A 17,579-nucleotide genomic window follows, 5' to 3' on the forward strand; every position below is an offset into this window, starting at 1 on the left:
TGCATCTACGAATGTAAAACATCTCAGTGAAGGCAGTAGGGTGCATCTACGAGTGAGGGCACACAGGGTGTGTTCATGAACATCTACGGGCACATCATAAAGTGCTGAGATGGATCATGAGAAAGCGATAACGAGTGCCTTAGGATGCGTATAACAATCATGGTAACTGTGCTGTATCACCTGAAACAATAACGACTGATACACTCAAGAGCTCTGTAGGACTAAAGCAATGACATATGGTTTCCTCATCCCCTGTTGGTCATTCTGATGGGTAGCTGGAGTGACCTTGCTTTGAACCAAGGTCATGAAACAGACTGGTAAAAAAGGTTAAAAACAAACGATATATGAAAGCACATGGGAGAAGACTGACCATACAGAAGAAAGAGTGAAAGAATGTTGTGAAACAAGTTATATCAGTCATACCAACAATGCTTTAATACCAGTCGTACCAATGGTGCTGTAACTGCAGTCATACCAATGGTATTTTAATATCAGTTGTACTAACAGTGCTTTAATACCAGTCAAACCAATAGTACTTTAATACCAGTTGTACTAACAGTGCTTTAATACTACTCTTACCAATGGTGCTTTAACAGCAGTCGTACCAATGGTGCTTTAACAGCAGTCGTACCAATGGTGCTTTAACAGCAGTCGTACCAATGGTGCTTTAACAGCAGTCGTACCAATGGTACTTCAATACCAGTCGTACCAATGGTACTTCAATACCAGTCGTACCAATGGTACTTCAATACCAGTGCTTTAATACCAGTCTTACCAATTGTGCTTTAATAGCAGTCATACCAATGGTGCTTTAATACCATTCGTACCAATGGTGCTGCAATTGGGGTCGTACCAATGGTGCTTTAATAGCAGTCGTACCAATGGTGCTTTAATAGCAGTCGTACCAATGGTGCTTTAATAGCAGTCGTACCAATGGTGCTTTAATAGCAGTCGTACCAATGGTGCTTTAATAGCAGTCGTACCAATGGTGCTTTAATAGCAGTCGTACCAATGGTGCTTTAATAGCAGTCGTACCAATGGTACTTTAATAGCAGTCGTACCAATGGTACTTTAATAGCAGTCGTACCAATGGTACTTTAATAGCAGTCGTACCAATGGTACTTTAATAGCAGTCGTACCAATGGTACTTCAATACCAGTCATACCAATGGTACTTCAATACCAGTTGTTGTACTAACAGTGCTTTAATACCAGTCTTACCAATGGTGCTTTACTAGCAGTCGTACCAATGGTGCTTTAATAGCAGTCGTACCAATGGTACTTCAATACCAGTCGTACCAATGGTATTTCAATACCAGTTGTTGTACTAACAGTGCTTTAATAGCAGTCGTACCAATGGTGCTTTAATAGCAGTCATACCAATGGTGCTTTAATAGCAGTCATACCAATGGTGCTTTAGTACCACTCATACCAATGGTGCTTTAGTACCAGTCCTGCTAATGTACCTTTATCAACCATACAGACATTGATGCTGATGTACTCATGAAATAAGACATGAAACTACAGAAATTATGCTAGGTTCTTACTCAGTCCTAGTGGTTACTCTAACGAGGGGTCGATGATGAAATTTAAATGCACAAGAAGTTATGGTATGTATGAAGAATATGTTACAGATTTACTGAAGATGTTGCCCTCAACACTGAGCTCCAAATCGATAATTAAAGAATGTAACAGAATTGGACAACATTGTATATATATATAAAAAACGTGAATACGTTCTGAAATAACCTAGTTTATGGGAAGGCTGTCTGCGGGAGCTACTCACAGAGTTTTGCCACTACACTGTCACATGGCAATGCGACAGGTATGATGCTTCAGAGAGGGTTTTTGAAGGAGATGCTATAAAGTACATTACAAGCAGAGATCCAAAATTACAGCAAATGAAAAGGAGATCAAAGACATTGGTTACTGTTAATGTTGTAAAGTAAAGTATGTGGGACATATGATGATTATAAAAGGATAGTAAGACGAGACTTGATTGTGTGTACATCCAAATTTCACTCTGAAAGAGAAAAGCTGTAAACAATAAAATGGTATTTGAGATATATAATATCTCCACAATCAATAAAATCAAAAGGGTTAGAAGTATGCCCAAAATATGCAGAATTATGGCACTGTAATGAAAGAAATAGGACCGTGTAGGAACAACATGAATATTGATATAATCATGGCCGAAGAAAGTACGTATGAAGTGATGCAATGTTTTCACTTAACTAGAAGTGAAGTAAATACGTTTATTTTACTAACAGCAAAAGAAATTACTTCCAAAAGTATGAAAAATACAGATGTGCCAAAGTGTTCAATATACACAGATTTTTCACTTTATACATTCCATGACAACTGCCACAGCACCGGGAATGCAAGAGGAGAAACTTACCCCACCAGCTGGAGGTGTTCTCGGTGTTGAGGCAGGAACTGATGGTTCGTTGTAACCAAAGGAATGGGTCTGTTGCTGCTGATAACCTATAAGGAAAGAAATACACATTATCAAAGCCATATTAAGTGTACAAAATCATCCATAGTAAAGCTCACATTGCTAATGAACTGTAAATTAAAATTGCGAGGATATTAGATATTGGTATCTGTGCTAGCATGACTGGCTGAAGTTTTGTAAATAATTGTAAATTACCCTGTATTACATATGCCAGCATGACTAGCTATAATTTTATCACTCTGATGTATGCAAGATGTTTGAATAAAACAGTGTTCTTCTGGCTGACTACATGTTCATGTTTTTTGTAAAGAGAATTCTGAATCTATTTTATGCCAGAGTCAGCTGACCTAGATGTGATGTCATTGTGTGCCAGAGATGGGAGAACAGAATCTTCACTGCAGCTGTTTTTCTACTTTTCTAAGTCTGATATGAGACAGTACAATTCTCATAGCAGCCTCTGTTACTTTTTAAAAATCCGCTATAAAAGCAGGTTCTGAGTCAGTTGCTCAGTTTGTTTCCAGAGCTGTTCAGCAGTAGTACTCCAGTTGTTTCCAGAGTAGTAGTTCCAGTCGCCGAGGACAAACAACCAGGAGTTTGGAGATAAATCCTCATCTTGCCTTGCAAAAGTAAAGAGTATAATCTTGCCTTGTTGAGTTATTTAGATGGGGACAGTTAATCTTCAGATAATCAGGGAACTACAGCTAGTCAGCTAGAGGTTTTCTAAAATCAGTATGAAATCTATTCTACAGTGTTGTTTTCACATTTCCTGTGTGTGAAACTCTGTTTACTGGAATCTGTTATTCAGTGCCTACATGCTTTAAATCCTTATTTGTTATTAAATGTTTTACTATCTCTCACTGTGCCTGGTTATTTACTGAATACTTTTAATACCATGACAGTGTTTATGCTTATTGTGAGAACACCAAGGCCACTCCGAAAAGCCGTACTGCTTGGGCTACATGCGATCATTTGTTTAAAAAAAAGTTATGTACTCACCACAACATTCCATCTGAGTTGTTGCTTTTCATTTGTCTTCAGCTTGTGGGGACTCTGCTCCGGCATGGATCCGACTCAGCTACATACTCCAGCATCAAATCCAAGCTCCCAGCTCTTTCCCTGCCCATAATGCACCTGCTTCCCTCCCCCCTCAGATCGAGTTTGTTGCAGAGCAGCAGCACCCCATCCTAGAACATATGCCTCTAGACCTGGCATCTTCACAAAAACTCATCAGGAGAGAAGCTAGCCAAAACGTAGAAGGGCTATGCTTTTTTCATCCGGTCTATTGCACACCCCACACAAGGCACGGGGAAGGAGGGAGGGATAGTTGAAGACAAATGAAAAGTAACAACTCAGATGGAATGTTATTTTGAGATGGAATGTTATATTGAGTAAATAACTTTTTTTATCTGAAGTTGTTTTCATTTGATCTTCAACCTATGGGACAGAGACCCCAGCTACCCAAGAACCCTGGGTGGTCATCATGGATGGATGTTCCGAAGCACGGCTGAGCAGAAGGATGCCCTGCTCCTGGAAAGAAGGTCCAATTTATAATGGGAGATAAAAGGTAGCAGCAGAACAGATATCTAATGAAACAACAGACCTGGTGGAATGTGCCCAGACATGCCCTGGTGGAGATAACCATTTAGCTTGACAGGCCAACGAAATGCACTCAGAAATCCATCGAGTAATAGTAACCTTAGAGACAGGCTTCCCAAGGAAGGGTTTAGAAAAGGAAACAAGAAGTTGATCCGACTTACAAAAGGATTTGTTCTACGCAAATACAAATGCAGCTGTCTGTGGACATCAAGTAAATGCAACTGGTACTCCCCTTTATTCTGAAAACTTGGAAAGAAACTGGAAGATTACTGACCTGGTTAATATTGGACTCTTGACGCTACTTTCGGCAGAAATTATGGATTTGTCTGCAGGGAGACCCTGTCTTTATGAAATACCGTATAAGGAAGCTTGACATACAATGCTTGGATCTGACACCAAAAAGGCCGTCTTACAAGACAAGAACTGCAACTCAACCTTAGCTGCTGGTTCAATGGGGTGAGAGAACAGAACTTGCAGTACCAAGGATCCCAAGGGGCGCTGGATCCTTAACCGGAGGCCTAAGTAAAAAGGTACCTTTCAAAAAGGACTTGCAAAGCTTGGATGAAGCCAAGGAAGCCGAATTCCCACCTATGTGAAAATTAAGAGACTGCTGCTAATTCCACACTGAAGACGAAAAACAGCACAAAGCACTCTGCTCATGAGTACAAAATATCAGTAACAATACAAAGTTCTCAAATGAAAATAATACCAGTGACGTGGTGGCACAGGAGGAAAGACTGCTACGTATCCCAAAATGGGAAATAAAACTCTCACATCATCTTAGACATAAAAGGGGAGGGAGCAGAACTACAAGGATTCACAGAAAAGCAGTCAACCTGAAAGCAGTTTCCTTCATTCAAACCCTTAGTTCTTTTAGCAAATCAGAGATGGCTAGATATACTTCTAATCTATGGGGATTTATGATCTGTGAGAAAACAAAAATGGATAAGAGCTGACTAAATATTTGCCCAAAAGTAATAAACTTCTGTTTCTGTGCCCAACAATTAGAACACATTACTTGTTTGCACGCAACTTAGAGCTAACAGCTAAATGGGAGTACAAGGCTGGTAACTACTTAAAACAGATGATCAGTGTCCATGTTCCTCCAGAAAGTCTGGTCTTTCACTTCTACTTAACTAAAATTGCCATAAAAGTAAAATTACACATTTTCTAACATTTTGTTCTAATAAAAGGCAAGTTACTACAAAATAAATTGCACAAGTCAACACTAACATTACTTTTCTGCCATCCACGGGGCAAACCATGCAAAACACTAGCTTTAATGTAAGCTACACTTTGGTTGTCAACTGGCAAACTCCTTTAATTCTGGGTTGCCTTTGAATGCTGCAAGTCCCAAGCTGTGAAAAAGACTGAAAAGAATCAAAATCCAGTAAAACAGCCGAGTTTTCATGTGATGTTCAAAACCTCAGCAGCCTGCTGACGTTAGCAGGAGAGTTCAGAGATTATGATAATTAGTTATTGACAAAAAACAGTGCAAAAGCAAGGCTACTGGAAATCCAAAGAGTTTTTCGAAGAGTTAAAAAAAATTATCACAAGGATGAAAACAGCATGGCACACAGTTTTTGGCTAAGACTATATGACACTGAGTTCTGCAAGCTGCTGTTTACTTAATGAAGCAATCTTTCATTTTCCCCCCTTCACCATGGTATCATAAAGCTGGGCCCTGATGTCAAAGCACATATCAATGAAAACAAAATAGACAGTGTTAACACAAAATGAAAGACAGTCGAAAACAAACAAAAAAAGTACATTCACTTATGCCATAAATTCTACAACCCTTAGGTTCGACCTTTGAAGTAAAACTAATCTATTTTTTTTTGCAGCAAGACAAAACTTAATTCTTCCAGTTTTTTATCAACAAACGGCAGATAAGCATATACTCAGATAGTACAGCTGTGTAATAACTAGCCATAGAAGATATGGATGTACTCGCCACATAATACAGCTGTGTAGCACCTGCCACAGCAGATATGCACGCAATCACCACATATTACAGCTGTGTAATAACGTGCCACAGCAGATATGGATGTCCTCACCACAGCACAGCTGTGTAATAACTTTCCACAGCAGATATGGATATACTCACCACACTACAGCTGTGTAATAACTTGCCACAGCAGCTATGGATGTACTCACCACACCACACTGCAGGTATGTAATAACTTGCCACAGCAGCTATGGATGACCTCACCACAGTACAGCTGTGTAATAACTTGCCACGGCAGATATGGATGTACTCACCACAGTACAGCTGTGTAATAACTTGCCACAGCAGCTATGGATGTCCTCACCACAGTACAGCTGTGTAATAACTTGCCACAGCAGATATGGATATACACACCACAGTACAGTTGTGCAATAACTTGCCACAGCAGATAAGGATGTACTCACCACAGTACAGCTGTGTAATAACTTGCCACAGCAGATATGGATGTACTCACCACAGTACAGCTGTGTAACAATTTGTCATAGCAGGAGATGCCCAAAAGTACAGTTTTGTACCTACCATAAATGTAGATGTTCGAGTCTAAACACTGCTGCAGTCATTAGAAAGAAGTTATGTACTCACCATAACGTTCCATCTGAGTAGGTACTTCATTTGTCTGCAACCTGTGGGTATCGGATCCGAGCCGGCAGCTTTCCAAGCTACAAGATCCGAGCTCCTAGCTCCTCCCCCTACCCATAATCCCCTGCTACGTGCTACATTACCTCAGATCTAATTTTTTTGTCTCTTACACAACTCCTACCTTCGATAGAGGAAGCAACACCAGATAAACTGTCCTAAGGCAGAACAAGATCTCTTTGGTGATCAGGAATCCCGAAAGGTTCGGGGGATGGCAGGGGGGGTCGGTTGCAGACAAATGAAGTACCTACTCAGATGGAACGTTATGGTGAGTACATAACTTCTTTATCTGAAGTAGTTACTTCATTTGCTCTGCAACCTGTGGGACAGAGTCCCCAGCTACCTAGGGAGAAACACTGGGCGGCCTATGGAAGGATATTCCGAAGCACCGCAGAGCCAAAAGAAGCCCTACCTCTCTATACCATATCCAACTTATAATGAGAAATAAACTTATGTGAAGAGGACCAGGTAGCTGCAGAGCATATGTCATCCAAGGGGATCCTAGACCAGAAGGCTGCAGAGGTGGCCACAGCCCTCGTAGAGTGAGCGCGAATTCCCGTAGGAACCGGTTTGCCTGCAGATAAGTACCCGTGGACTATGCATTGACAAATCCAATTTGCTATAGTCACTTTGGAAATGGCCTTACCCATGGCTAATTTAGCAAAAGACACGAACAACTGGTCCGATTTGTGAAAATCCTTAGTCCTGTGCAGGTAGAAACGCAGTTGTCTGTGCACATCCAATTTATGCAGTGTGTATTCTCCTTTATTCTGAAAGTTTGGGAAGAACATGGGTAAGTTTATTGATTGATTGATATTTGATTCCGAAGCCACCTTAGGTAAGAACGACGGATTAGTCCTGAGGAACACTCTATCCTTATGAAAAATGAGATAAGGATGCTTCATACATAAGGCTTGAAGTTCTGATACCCTTTTGGCTGAAGTAATGGCAACCAAAAAGGCTGTTTTCCAGGACAAGAACTTTAATGGAACGAAAGCCGCAGGTTCAAAGGGTGGGCCTGTCAAGGCTTGTAAGACTAAGGCCAAATCCCATGGAGGCACCACCACTTTCACCGGAGGCTTCAAGAGGAAAACGCCCTGTAAGAAGGTTTTACATAATTTTGTAGAAGCCAAAGATCCTAGTCCGTCTCCCACATGGAAATGGGAGATGGCTGCCAATAGCACCTTAACTGTTGAGGCACTTGCTCCTTGTCTGAATATCAGAGACAGGAAGTCTAGAATAGTAGGAATAGGAACTGTAAATGGATCCAGGCCTCTATCTTTGGCCCAGACAGAGAAGCGTTTCCATTTGCTGTAGTAAATCTTCCTAGTAGTCGGCTTATGTGCTGCGACTAGAATGGCCTTAACAGGAGATGAGATACCGGGAGTCCTAGCCATCAGTGGAACTGGAGCAACCAAGCCGCAAGCTTGAGGTTCACCAGGTTCGGAGTTTGTAATCTCGCCGGATGTGAAATCAGGTCTGGAATGGGATCCAGTATCCATGGTGGAGATACACTGCGAGACCGCAGGTACGGGAACCAGATCTGGCGAGGCCAGAATGGGGCTATGAGGATAACTCTGCTCCCCAACCGACGGGCTTTCTGTATGAACTTGGTTATGAGCGAAAGGGGTGGATAGGCAAACAGTAGACCGGACGGCCAAGCATGGACTAGAGCATCTCTGGGATTCTCCCCTTCGGGAGAAAGTATTGCGAAGTACTCGCTGCATTTTGTGTTTAAGGGAGAAGCAAAAAGATCGCAGCAAGGCCAACCCCATTTGCGGAAGATCTGCTTCGCAACTGATGGATTGAGAGACCACTCGTACGGAGTGAGAATCACTCTGCTCAGTTTGTCCGCCAAAATGTTGGACTGACCCGGAATGTGCGTTGCTACCAGAAAGCGGTTGGTGGATATCGCCCATTCCCACACTCTCATAGCCTCCCGGCAAAGTGGGTAGGACCTGGTTCCTCCTTGCTTGTTTATGTACCAGACCACTGACATGTTGTCTGTCTGGATTGTAATAGTCCCCCAGAGGTAGAAGGTTGTGGAGAGCTTGCAACGCTAGAAGCACCACCCTCATCTCTAGGACATTGATATGCAAAGCGGTCTCCAGGGGAGTCCACGTGCCTTGGACGGTTCTGCCCGAACAATGCCCCCCCCACCCGAGGCGAGAAGCGTCCGTGGTCAGCGTGGTTTGGGGGGGGGGAGACAACAAAAGGCCTCCCTTCCTTTAGCTCTGGGGCGTGGAGCCACCAAAGAAGGGAGTGCCTGCAAACTCTGCTTACGGGAATCGGAGTACTCAACGGATGGAGTAGCAGGGACCTCTGAACTTGAAGGGTCCACTGCAGAATCCTCATTCGCAGACGCGCGTGAAGGGCGAGAGTGATCGCTGCTGCCATAGATCCTAGTGCCCTCAGAACTAATTCCGCCTTCGGGGCCGGGCTTTGAAGAAGAATTAGCACCTGACACGACAAGCTGTTTATCCTGTCCGCAGTTAGCATTGCTCGAGAAATGCGGGTATCTAATTTGGCCCCTATGAACTCCAGGACCTGTATGGGGCAAAGAGAGGATTTCTGGAGGTTTACAGAGATGCCTAAGCTCTGGGCAAGGGTCAGAGCATAATCTCTTGCCAGGCAGAGCTGATGCCTGTTGGTGGCGGTAAGGAGCTAGTCATCTAGGTACGGGAAGACCTGAATGCCCTGAAGTCTCAGGTGGGCTGCAACCACTGCCATGACCTTGGTGAACACCCTGGGGGCTGAGGTGAGGCCGAACAGGAGAACCCTGAACTGGTAATGACTGGCTCCCAGCCGGAAGCGGAGAAACCTTCTGGATCGTCTGTCCATCAAGATGTGGTAGTACGCATCCTTGAGGTCTATCGAGCACATCCAGTCGTTCTGCCGCAGAAGGGGGAGAATAGATTGGAAGGTGACCATCCGGAACTTTTCTTTGGGAATGAACAGGTTCAAAGCGGAGAGGTCCAGAATGGGTTTGAGGTCCCCCGTCTTTTTTGGCACTAAAAAGAACCTGGAGCAATAACCCGATCCGGACTGGTCTGGGGGGGGACGGGCTGGATGGCTCTTTTTTCTAGCAACTTCAGGATTTCTGAAGCTGCTGCCTCCCTTCGATCGGGTGGAACATCGGGGAGGTGTCTGGTCGAGGGAGGGTGGTTTATGAAGGGGATGGTATAACCTCTGGATATGATGTGGAGCACCCATCGATCTGTCGTAATGGACTCCCAGTTTGACAGGTGCTCCGACAACCGACTGCCTCCGGGTGGAACATCGGGGAGGTGTCTGGTCGAGGGAGGGTGGTTTATGAAAGGGATGGTATAACCTCTGGATATGATGCGGAGCACCCACTGATCTGTCGTAATGGACTCCCAGTTTGACAGGTGCTCCGACAACCGCCCCCCCGACTGCCTCCAGAAAGGGACAGCCGGGTAAGCCCTCAGGGCTGCTGCGCGGGTCTATCCGGGAAAGGTTCCCTGGACTCGAAGTTACGCGGTCCCCCTCTGCCTCTGGGCCGGCGTCCTCCTTGTCCTCCTCTGCCTCTAGAGGACGAGGGGTCCGAAGCCGGATGGGATTGCTGGGACTTACGGAACCACAGCTTCTTTTGTCCCCTCTGATTCCTAGAAAAAGATAGTTGGGGATTAGAGAAGCGGACCCCGATGGCAGACAGCGTCTTCCCATCCTTCTCGCTTTGGACCAGCGTCTCGTGAACGGTCTTGCCGAAGAGCGAAGATCCGTCAAAGGGTGCATTCGCGAAGGACGCCTTGAAGGGATACATGAAATCGCAAAGACGGAGCCAGGAGTGACGTCGCAAGACGACCCCGGCTCCGCTGGCCCTAGCGGCTCCCTCCATGGCATGGGAGAGTAGACGCATGGACGTGTTAGAGATGGACTTTAGAGTGGCCATAAGAGTCGAGAAAACTTTTTTGTCCTCGATCGACATGGACTCCGGGGGGGCTGCAGCGTATTCCTTAATTAAGTCTCGTTGCAGTCTAATGGTATGTGCCATGTAGTTAAACGCCCTTACGGAAAAGGTCGCTGAACTAAACATCCGCTTCCCAATGCGGTCCAGTGCTCGAGATTCCTTATCTGACGGGTGTGAGTTCTCTCTTGGTGGCAGCCGTCACCAGCATGGCATCCACTGGGGTTCCCTTGGCCCAAGACAATCTATCCACTGGGGGGCTAAGGATCTTGTTGGGTCGCTTCGGGATAGGCTCCACGGTGTCGGGCTCCTTCCACGCCCTGGTAGTAATGACGTCTACCAGGGGGTCAGCCGGGGGGGACACCCAGGAGGTAGAAGGGCCTGCCTCAAACGCATCCAGGAACACGGATTTATCTGCGGAAGGCTTTTGGGCAGACCACCTCCCTCTAATACGCAACATTTCCATGATGTCTCCGAAGGAGACATCCTCGGGGGGGGGTGACCTTGGGGAACCTTCCCCTTCATCTAAATCCGTGTCGGTTGTGACGGACTCGGGGGAATCCAGGTGCCTCCTCTTGCACCGACGTTTTCGAGGGACCACCTCGGTGGGACTGTCCGAAGAGGGCTCGTCAACGGGGTCCTGTTCCTCTAAGGGAACCAACTGGAGGGCTTGGGCAGGCTGTCCCGATGGTCGGATGATGGAGGATAGACCCACATGCAGCGGGGGTACGGGAGGATCCGACGCCCAGATCGGGGACCTGGAGGTCCTCGACAGTACCCTCTCCACAACCTCAAAAGCCGAAGGAGAGCTACTCTCGCCAGGCTCCGAGGGCAATCTCCTCGGCTCCGAGGTAGGGAACAGGGTCGGAGCCGAAGCCGAGAGAGAGGTGTGCTCCGAACCCAACGGAGCCAAAGACACACCAGCTCCCCCTGATCCGATGCTCAGCCCTCAGCCCCGAGAGCTTGGATCCGAAAGACTCGAAGGCACAGTCGGCGTCGAAGCGACCGGAGCTATTGGCGCCGACGAATCCCCGGTTCCGAAAGGGCCCAGATCCGATAACTCCGAGACCTGAAAACGGGTCGGAGAAGGAATAATCAGAGCAAATATGGAGGGGGAGGCAAGAGCACCCCCATCTGCATTTGGGTCTGGATGAATCGGCGCATCATCCGATCCATATCTGCTTCAGTGAGGCTTCTTGTTGATCTTGAAGAAGTTGTCGAGGCGGGCCGGGAGGGTCGCCTCGAGGGAGACCGATCCTCCTCCTCCAGCTCCGGAGAAAAATGAGGTGAACGGAGCCGAGAGGGGGAGGATCCATAGGCCCTCGAGGGAGACTTCGCTTAGACGGCGGGGCTGAGGGTTGAGTCTCAGCCGCTTTGTGGGACTTATGTCCCTTGTCTTTATGCCTTTTTTCCACCGTAGTGGAGGTACCTGAATCCCCCGAACTCAAACCCAAAGAGGGAGGTTGAGTCGGGGGCCCAGAAGGCACGAGGGCTGTGGAGACAGCCTGTGCCTGAGAGGGGGAGGAAGAAGAAGCTGATTCCTGAGGCAACAAGCCTGCCAGGATCAGCTTGTTCTTCCTGTACCTAATAGCTCGGGGATTAAAGGCCGCGCAGATTGTGCAGGCCGATGACAAATGGGCCGCCCCCAAGCATAAAACGCACTGAGTGTGGCCATCCGCCGGCGAAAGCTTATGGCCACACTCAGTACACTTTGAGAACACCGCCTTAGGCCCTTCAGCCATAACACCACTCACACCAAAACACACCCAAACACTAAGAGGGGGGAGGGTGAAAGGCGGGAACTAACAGAAAAACAAACTAGTTAGAAAGGGGGAAAAAGGTACCTAACTAACTACACTTTCGCTACCCAAGCAAACTAAACACTCACACAAGAAAGGATTTTTTTTTTACAAAGAAGAAAAAGGTTCAATCTCACCAAAAAGCCAAGGAGCTCTTCAAAGTAGCTGCTTCAGTCGCGGCAAAAAACGATCTGAGGTAATGTAGCATCCGATACCCACAGGTTGCAGAGCAAATGAAGTAACTACTTCAGATACTCGGGTTATCCTGCCGTCAGGCGGTTCCCCAGTCGGCCTGAGTTCCAAAGTCTTGGTCCGGCTTTGGTTGCTGTCACCTCCTCCCTGACGTCAGTGCGACAGGGGTATATAACATGCAGCCGACGCCATTTTCTTCAGTTTTTCTTGCCCCGGATATCAGGTGCCCCCAAATAGGTAGGCAATTCAAAGTGCTAGTAAAGTATATATAAGAAAAGCAAACAACAATTTTCAGTTACCAGCAAATACTCCCCATAGGTAGTAAAGGAAAGAAGACATAGGTATGTACCAGCAAGTAAGAGGGGACGGAGGGAGCGTAACCTGGACTGCAGCAGTGTTTACACTCGAACATCTACATTTATGATGGGTACAAAACTGTACTATGTTCATCGTGTTACACTGCTGCAGTCATTACACTTGGGTGGAATCCCAAAGCTGAGGTAGGGTGGCTGGTTCTATAAGGCATTAGGGTGGCTATAAGGCCCTGCAGCACAGCAGTGGCAAATTCAGCTCTGGATTTGGAGTATGAAGGCAAATGGTAATGCTTGGTGAAGGTATGCACAGAACTCCATGTTGCTGCTTCCAAAATATCCTTGGCAGGTACTCCTCTGAGGTAGGCAGTTGAAGTGGCTGTTGCCCTGGTGGAGTGAGATCTAATGCTGCTAGGTACAGGTTTCCCATGGTGTGTATAGCAGAAACGTATACAATGTCCTATCCATTTTGAAATAGTCTGTTTTGGAATGGGCTTTTTCCTGTGCTCCTGCAGCATATGCTACCAATAATTGATCAGATTTTCTGAAAGCTTTGATTTTGTCCAAGTAGAAGCGTAACTGCCTGTGAATGTTCAAAGAATTTTGTGGTTTTGGATAAAAAGTTGGCAAGTGAATTGTTTGGTTTAGAGCCACACTTGATACCACCTTTGGCATAAACGTAGGGTTAGTTCTTAAAGACACCCTGTCCTGGTGGAAAATGAGGAAAGGTTCCACTGCCATTAGTGCCTGTAATTCTGAAACTCTTCATGCTGATGTTATTGCCAGTAGCAGAGCAGTTTTCCAAGAGATATATTTTAAGTCTGCTGTGTTAGCTGGCTCAAAAGGAGGTAAAGTTAATTTTTCCAAAACAAAGTTGAGGTCCCAAGTTGGAGTAGGTGCTCTATGGGGCGGTTTTATGTTTTTAGCCCCTCTGAGGTACTATTTGAGCAAAGGATTAGAGAAAATTGGTGGATCCATGTTGTAATGAGCAGAAATGGCAGATGTGTGGATCTTGATGGATGAAAAAGAGAGGCCCTTGTCCAGCATCTCAGTTAAATATTGTACAATCTGAGGAATGTTTGGGACAAGAGGGTCAAGGCTGTGAGCCTGATTTCAGGCACAGAATCTCTTCCATTTATCCGAATAGGCTTTCCTGATACTAGGCCTTCTGGCCTCCAGAATGACATCCATAACAGCTTTGAAGAGAGGCATTGCTTGCTTGACTAAGGAATTTTCCATGCAGCTAGGTTTAAGGTCTTCAGCTAGCTGTGAAGTATCTGATTGTTGTGCTGAGTCAGCAAATGTGGGATTTGAGGCAAAATCCAGGGTGGTTCTTGTGCTATTTAAGATTGGGTACCAGTGCTGGCGTGGCCAGTCTGGTGCAATGAAGATCATCTTTGGCTGTTCTTGCCTGGCTTTTATGAGCACCTTTGGAAGGAGAGGTAGAGGTGGGAAAGCGTATACTTGCAGGTTTTTCCAGCTGAATGAGAGGGCATCCACTTTCCATGCTTGTGGATGGTAACTCCTTGTGCAGAATTTCTGTAGCTGGCAGTTTATTGGTGATGCAAATAGATCTATGTCCAGGCTCCACCATTTCTGTGTTATCATTCTGAATATTTGTGGATTCAATTCCCATTCATGGGGATCCATGATGTTTCTGCTTAAGTCGTCTGCCAGTGTGTTTTTCTCTCCTGGCAGGAATTGTGCTTGCAGATGAACTTGGTAGTCTAGAGCTGTGTTCCATAAGGTCATGGCTTGTCTGCAGAGGGGGTAGGAGTGTGTGTCCCCTTGCTCGTTTATGTACCACATAACTGTGGTGTTGTCTATCTTTAGTAATAGTTGTCCTGGATACAGCAGGTCCTTGAAAGCTATAAGTACATTTTATACAGCTAGCATCTTTTTGATTGATGTGAAGACGCCTTTGTTCTGCGTCCACTCGCCCTGAATACATTTTCCTGCCATGTGGGCTCCCCAGGCATAATCCGATGAATCTGTTGTCAGTGTTTGCCTGACTGTGGGTCGAGTGAATGGCTGTCATTTGTTGAGGTGCCAAGCTTGAGCCCACCATCGTAACTCCTGTTGAAGGCAAGGAATTAGTGGTATAAATGTTTCCAAACTTTGACAGTGTTGAGACCAGACACTCTTTAGGTACCATTGTAGTTTCCTCATATGCAGTCTGGCATATGGAATTAGTAGTATGCAAGATGCCATGTAACCCAAGGCCTGCAGAATTTTTCTTGCAGGGAGTTGGGTCTTTGTTGCCATCAATTGAAAGTATTGAGTCAGTTGTCCTTGCTTGTCTGGTGTGAGATAAGCCATCTGGGCCGTTGTGTTCAAGCTGGCACCCAGGAATATTATCTCTTGTGAGGGTACTAGTTTTGATTTCTTTTCGTTTACTGTGTACCCCAGTCAACTGAATAACTTTTTTACGAACGCCAGATGCTTCAGAAGAATGTCCTTGCTCTCTGCTTGAGTCAGGCAGTCATCCAGGTACGGATAAATTTGAATTCCTTTCTGTCTGCAAAATGCAATTACTGGCACCAGGCACTTTCTGAAGACCCTGGGCACAGTAGATAAGCCAAAGGGCAGTGCAGAGAATTGATAGTGCATTGAACCAGCTATGAATCTGAGGTATCTTCTGCAGTTTTGTCTGATAGGGACATGCAGGTATGCCTCCTTGAGGTCCAAGGTCACGAGCCAAGCTTTCTTGCCCAGCATGGGAAGAAGCTGCTGTAGTGTCAACATTTTGAATTTTGGAACATCCAGATAAGTGTTTAGAGAAGAAAGATCCAGAATGGGCCTCCAGGCTTTGTCCATTCTGGGAACCAGAAAGTCTTGAGTAAAATCCTTGTCCTTGCTCCTGTGGTGGTACCTTCTGAATAGCTCTCATGTCCATGAGTGCTGTAATTTGTTTTTGAGCCTCTGCCCATTGATTTGGTGGCAGATTTGGCATTCCTTTTAACCTTGGCAGAGTGCGAAAGTGGAACCTGTAACCTTGAGATATAATGTTGAGAACCCATTTGTCTTTGGTGATCCAATGCCAAATGTGATAGAAAAGTGCCAGTTTTCCTCCTAAGGGGGCTGCCAAGAGAGTGCTGTTTGGCAGCTGTAGTGGGAAGTCATTTAGGCTGTTTTTGATATGGTTGGGGCCTGTCTTTCCCTTCTTTCTGGCCTGGTGCACCCCATTGTCGAGGCCTGTAAGGACCTTGTGGTTGACCTCTACCTCTTGGACGTCTATATCTGCCCATTTGAGGTCTGTCTGTAATTGGAAAGGACCAATTCTTTGTTGGCCAATTTCTGCTAAATCGAAGAGGCTGTACCTGTAAGAAATCCTTCACCGTCTGCATAGATTTTGCCTTATCCTCCATCTTCTTTAATACCTCTTCTGCCTTAACTCCAAATAACACATCCCGCTGCAAAGGTGCATCCAATAATTTTGCTTTAACATGATCTGGTAACGTATGTTCTTTTAACCAAGCATGTCTTCTAATGACAGAGCCTGTAACTGCTGCTCTACAGGAGGCCTCTAAAGAATCAAAACCACATTGCAAAGTATGTTTTCCCACTTGTTCAGCTGCATGCAATAAATCCTGCATTTCTTTAAAATTAGGAGGATCTGAATCTGAAAGCATTTTTTTGTTTCAACTGAGACATCAAGAATTGCTGATATTTTAGCATGTGAAACTGGCAATTTAAGGCTCTCATTGTTAAAGTTGCAGACGTATATACTTTATTTCCCCATCTGTCTAATGCTCTGGAATCTCTGTCAGAGGGAACTGGGTTTTTTGCTGATGAGGCCTTAATCCCTTTGGGTCCCTGAGAAATAGTTTCAGGGTCAGCAACAGGGCTTTTATACAGAAATGTATGCGAGTCAGGGACTCTAATATCTATCAGGTTTAACTGGGGCTGGAGGTAAGGAGTCAGGATTTAAGCTGGATTCAGTGTACACATCATCCACAATATCTAACACTGGCGAAATAGCAAGGGATCTCTGTTGAGGTAATAAAAGGAAGTCTCTGAGCCTTTTCTTGGATTCTGAGTAATCCTGGCTTTCCCACTGGAAATGCACCCTCATGGTATGTAAGGTTTCCCCAAAGGAGTAGTCCTCAGGCGGAGAGGCTGATGGAATTGATTCCTCAGCATCAGAATCCTCATAAGGGGGGTAAAGAATATCCTAGGTCTGAGGATGAATCTGAAGAAATGGACACCTGGTCGGATGATTCATAGTCTGCATCCTGTCTGGGCCTTTTATCAGGTGGGTGGTGGGACCCCCTGATCAGGATGATTAGGTCTTCAGCCATTTTGAGCATTTATTTCTTAGGCATGGAGGCCTGTCCTGGAGAATGCTGAATTTGTTTCTTTGTTTTTAAGGGAGGAAAGGTTCCACTGCCATTAGTGCCTGTAATTCTGAAACTCTTCGTGCTGATGTTATTGCCAGGAGCAGAGCAGTTTTCCAAGAAATATATTTTAATTCTCCTGTGTTAGCTGGCTCAAAAGGAGGTAAAGTTAGTTTTTCCAAAACAAAGTTGAGGTCCCAAGTTGGAGAAGGTGCTCTACGGGGCGGTCTTTTGTTTTTAGCCCCTCTGAGGTACTGTTTTAACTAAGGATTAGAGAAAATTGGTGGATCCGTGTTGTAATGAGCAGAGATGGCAGAG

The 17,579-nt window shown here is 45.5% G+C and overlaps 1 protein-coding gene across 1 annotated transcript in view; it reads right to left on the reverse strand.

Moving 5' to 3' along the window:
• LASP1 (LIM and SH3 protein 1) overlaps positions 1 to 17,579 on the reverse strand; it is a 1,019,750-nt gene that overhangs the window by 137,750 nt on the left and 864,421 nt on the right. Inside the window, exon 6 of the mRNA XM_044088315.1 lies at positions 2,398 to 2,483. Coding sequence (XP_043944250.1) covers positions 2,398 to 2,483 — 86 coding nt within the window. The remainder of the gene's footprint in view (positions 1 to 2,397; positions 2,484 to 17,579) is intronic.

The sequence above is a fragment of the Protopterus annectens genome, chromosome 11.part0 (genome assembly GCF_019279795.1).
Source record: "Protopterus annectens isolate FY-2018-M chromosome 11.part0, PAN1.0, whole genome shotgun sequence".
NCBI classification, from domain to species: domain Eukaryota; kingdom Metazoa; phylum Chordata; order Ceratodontiformes; family Protopteridae; genus Protopterus; species Protopterus annectens.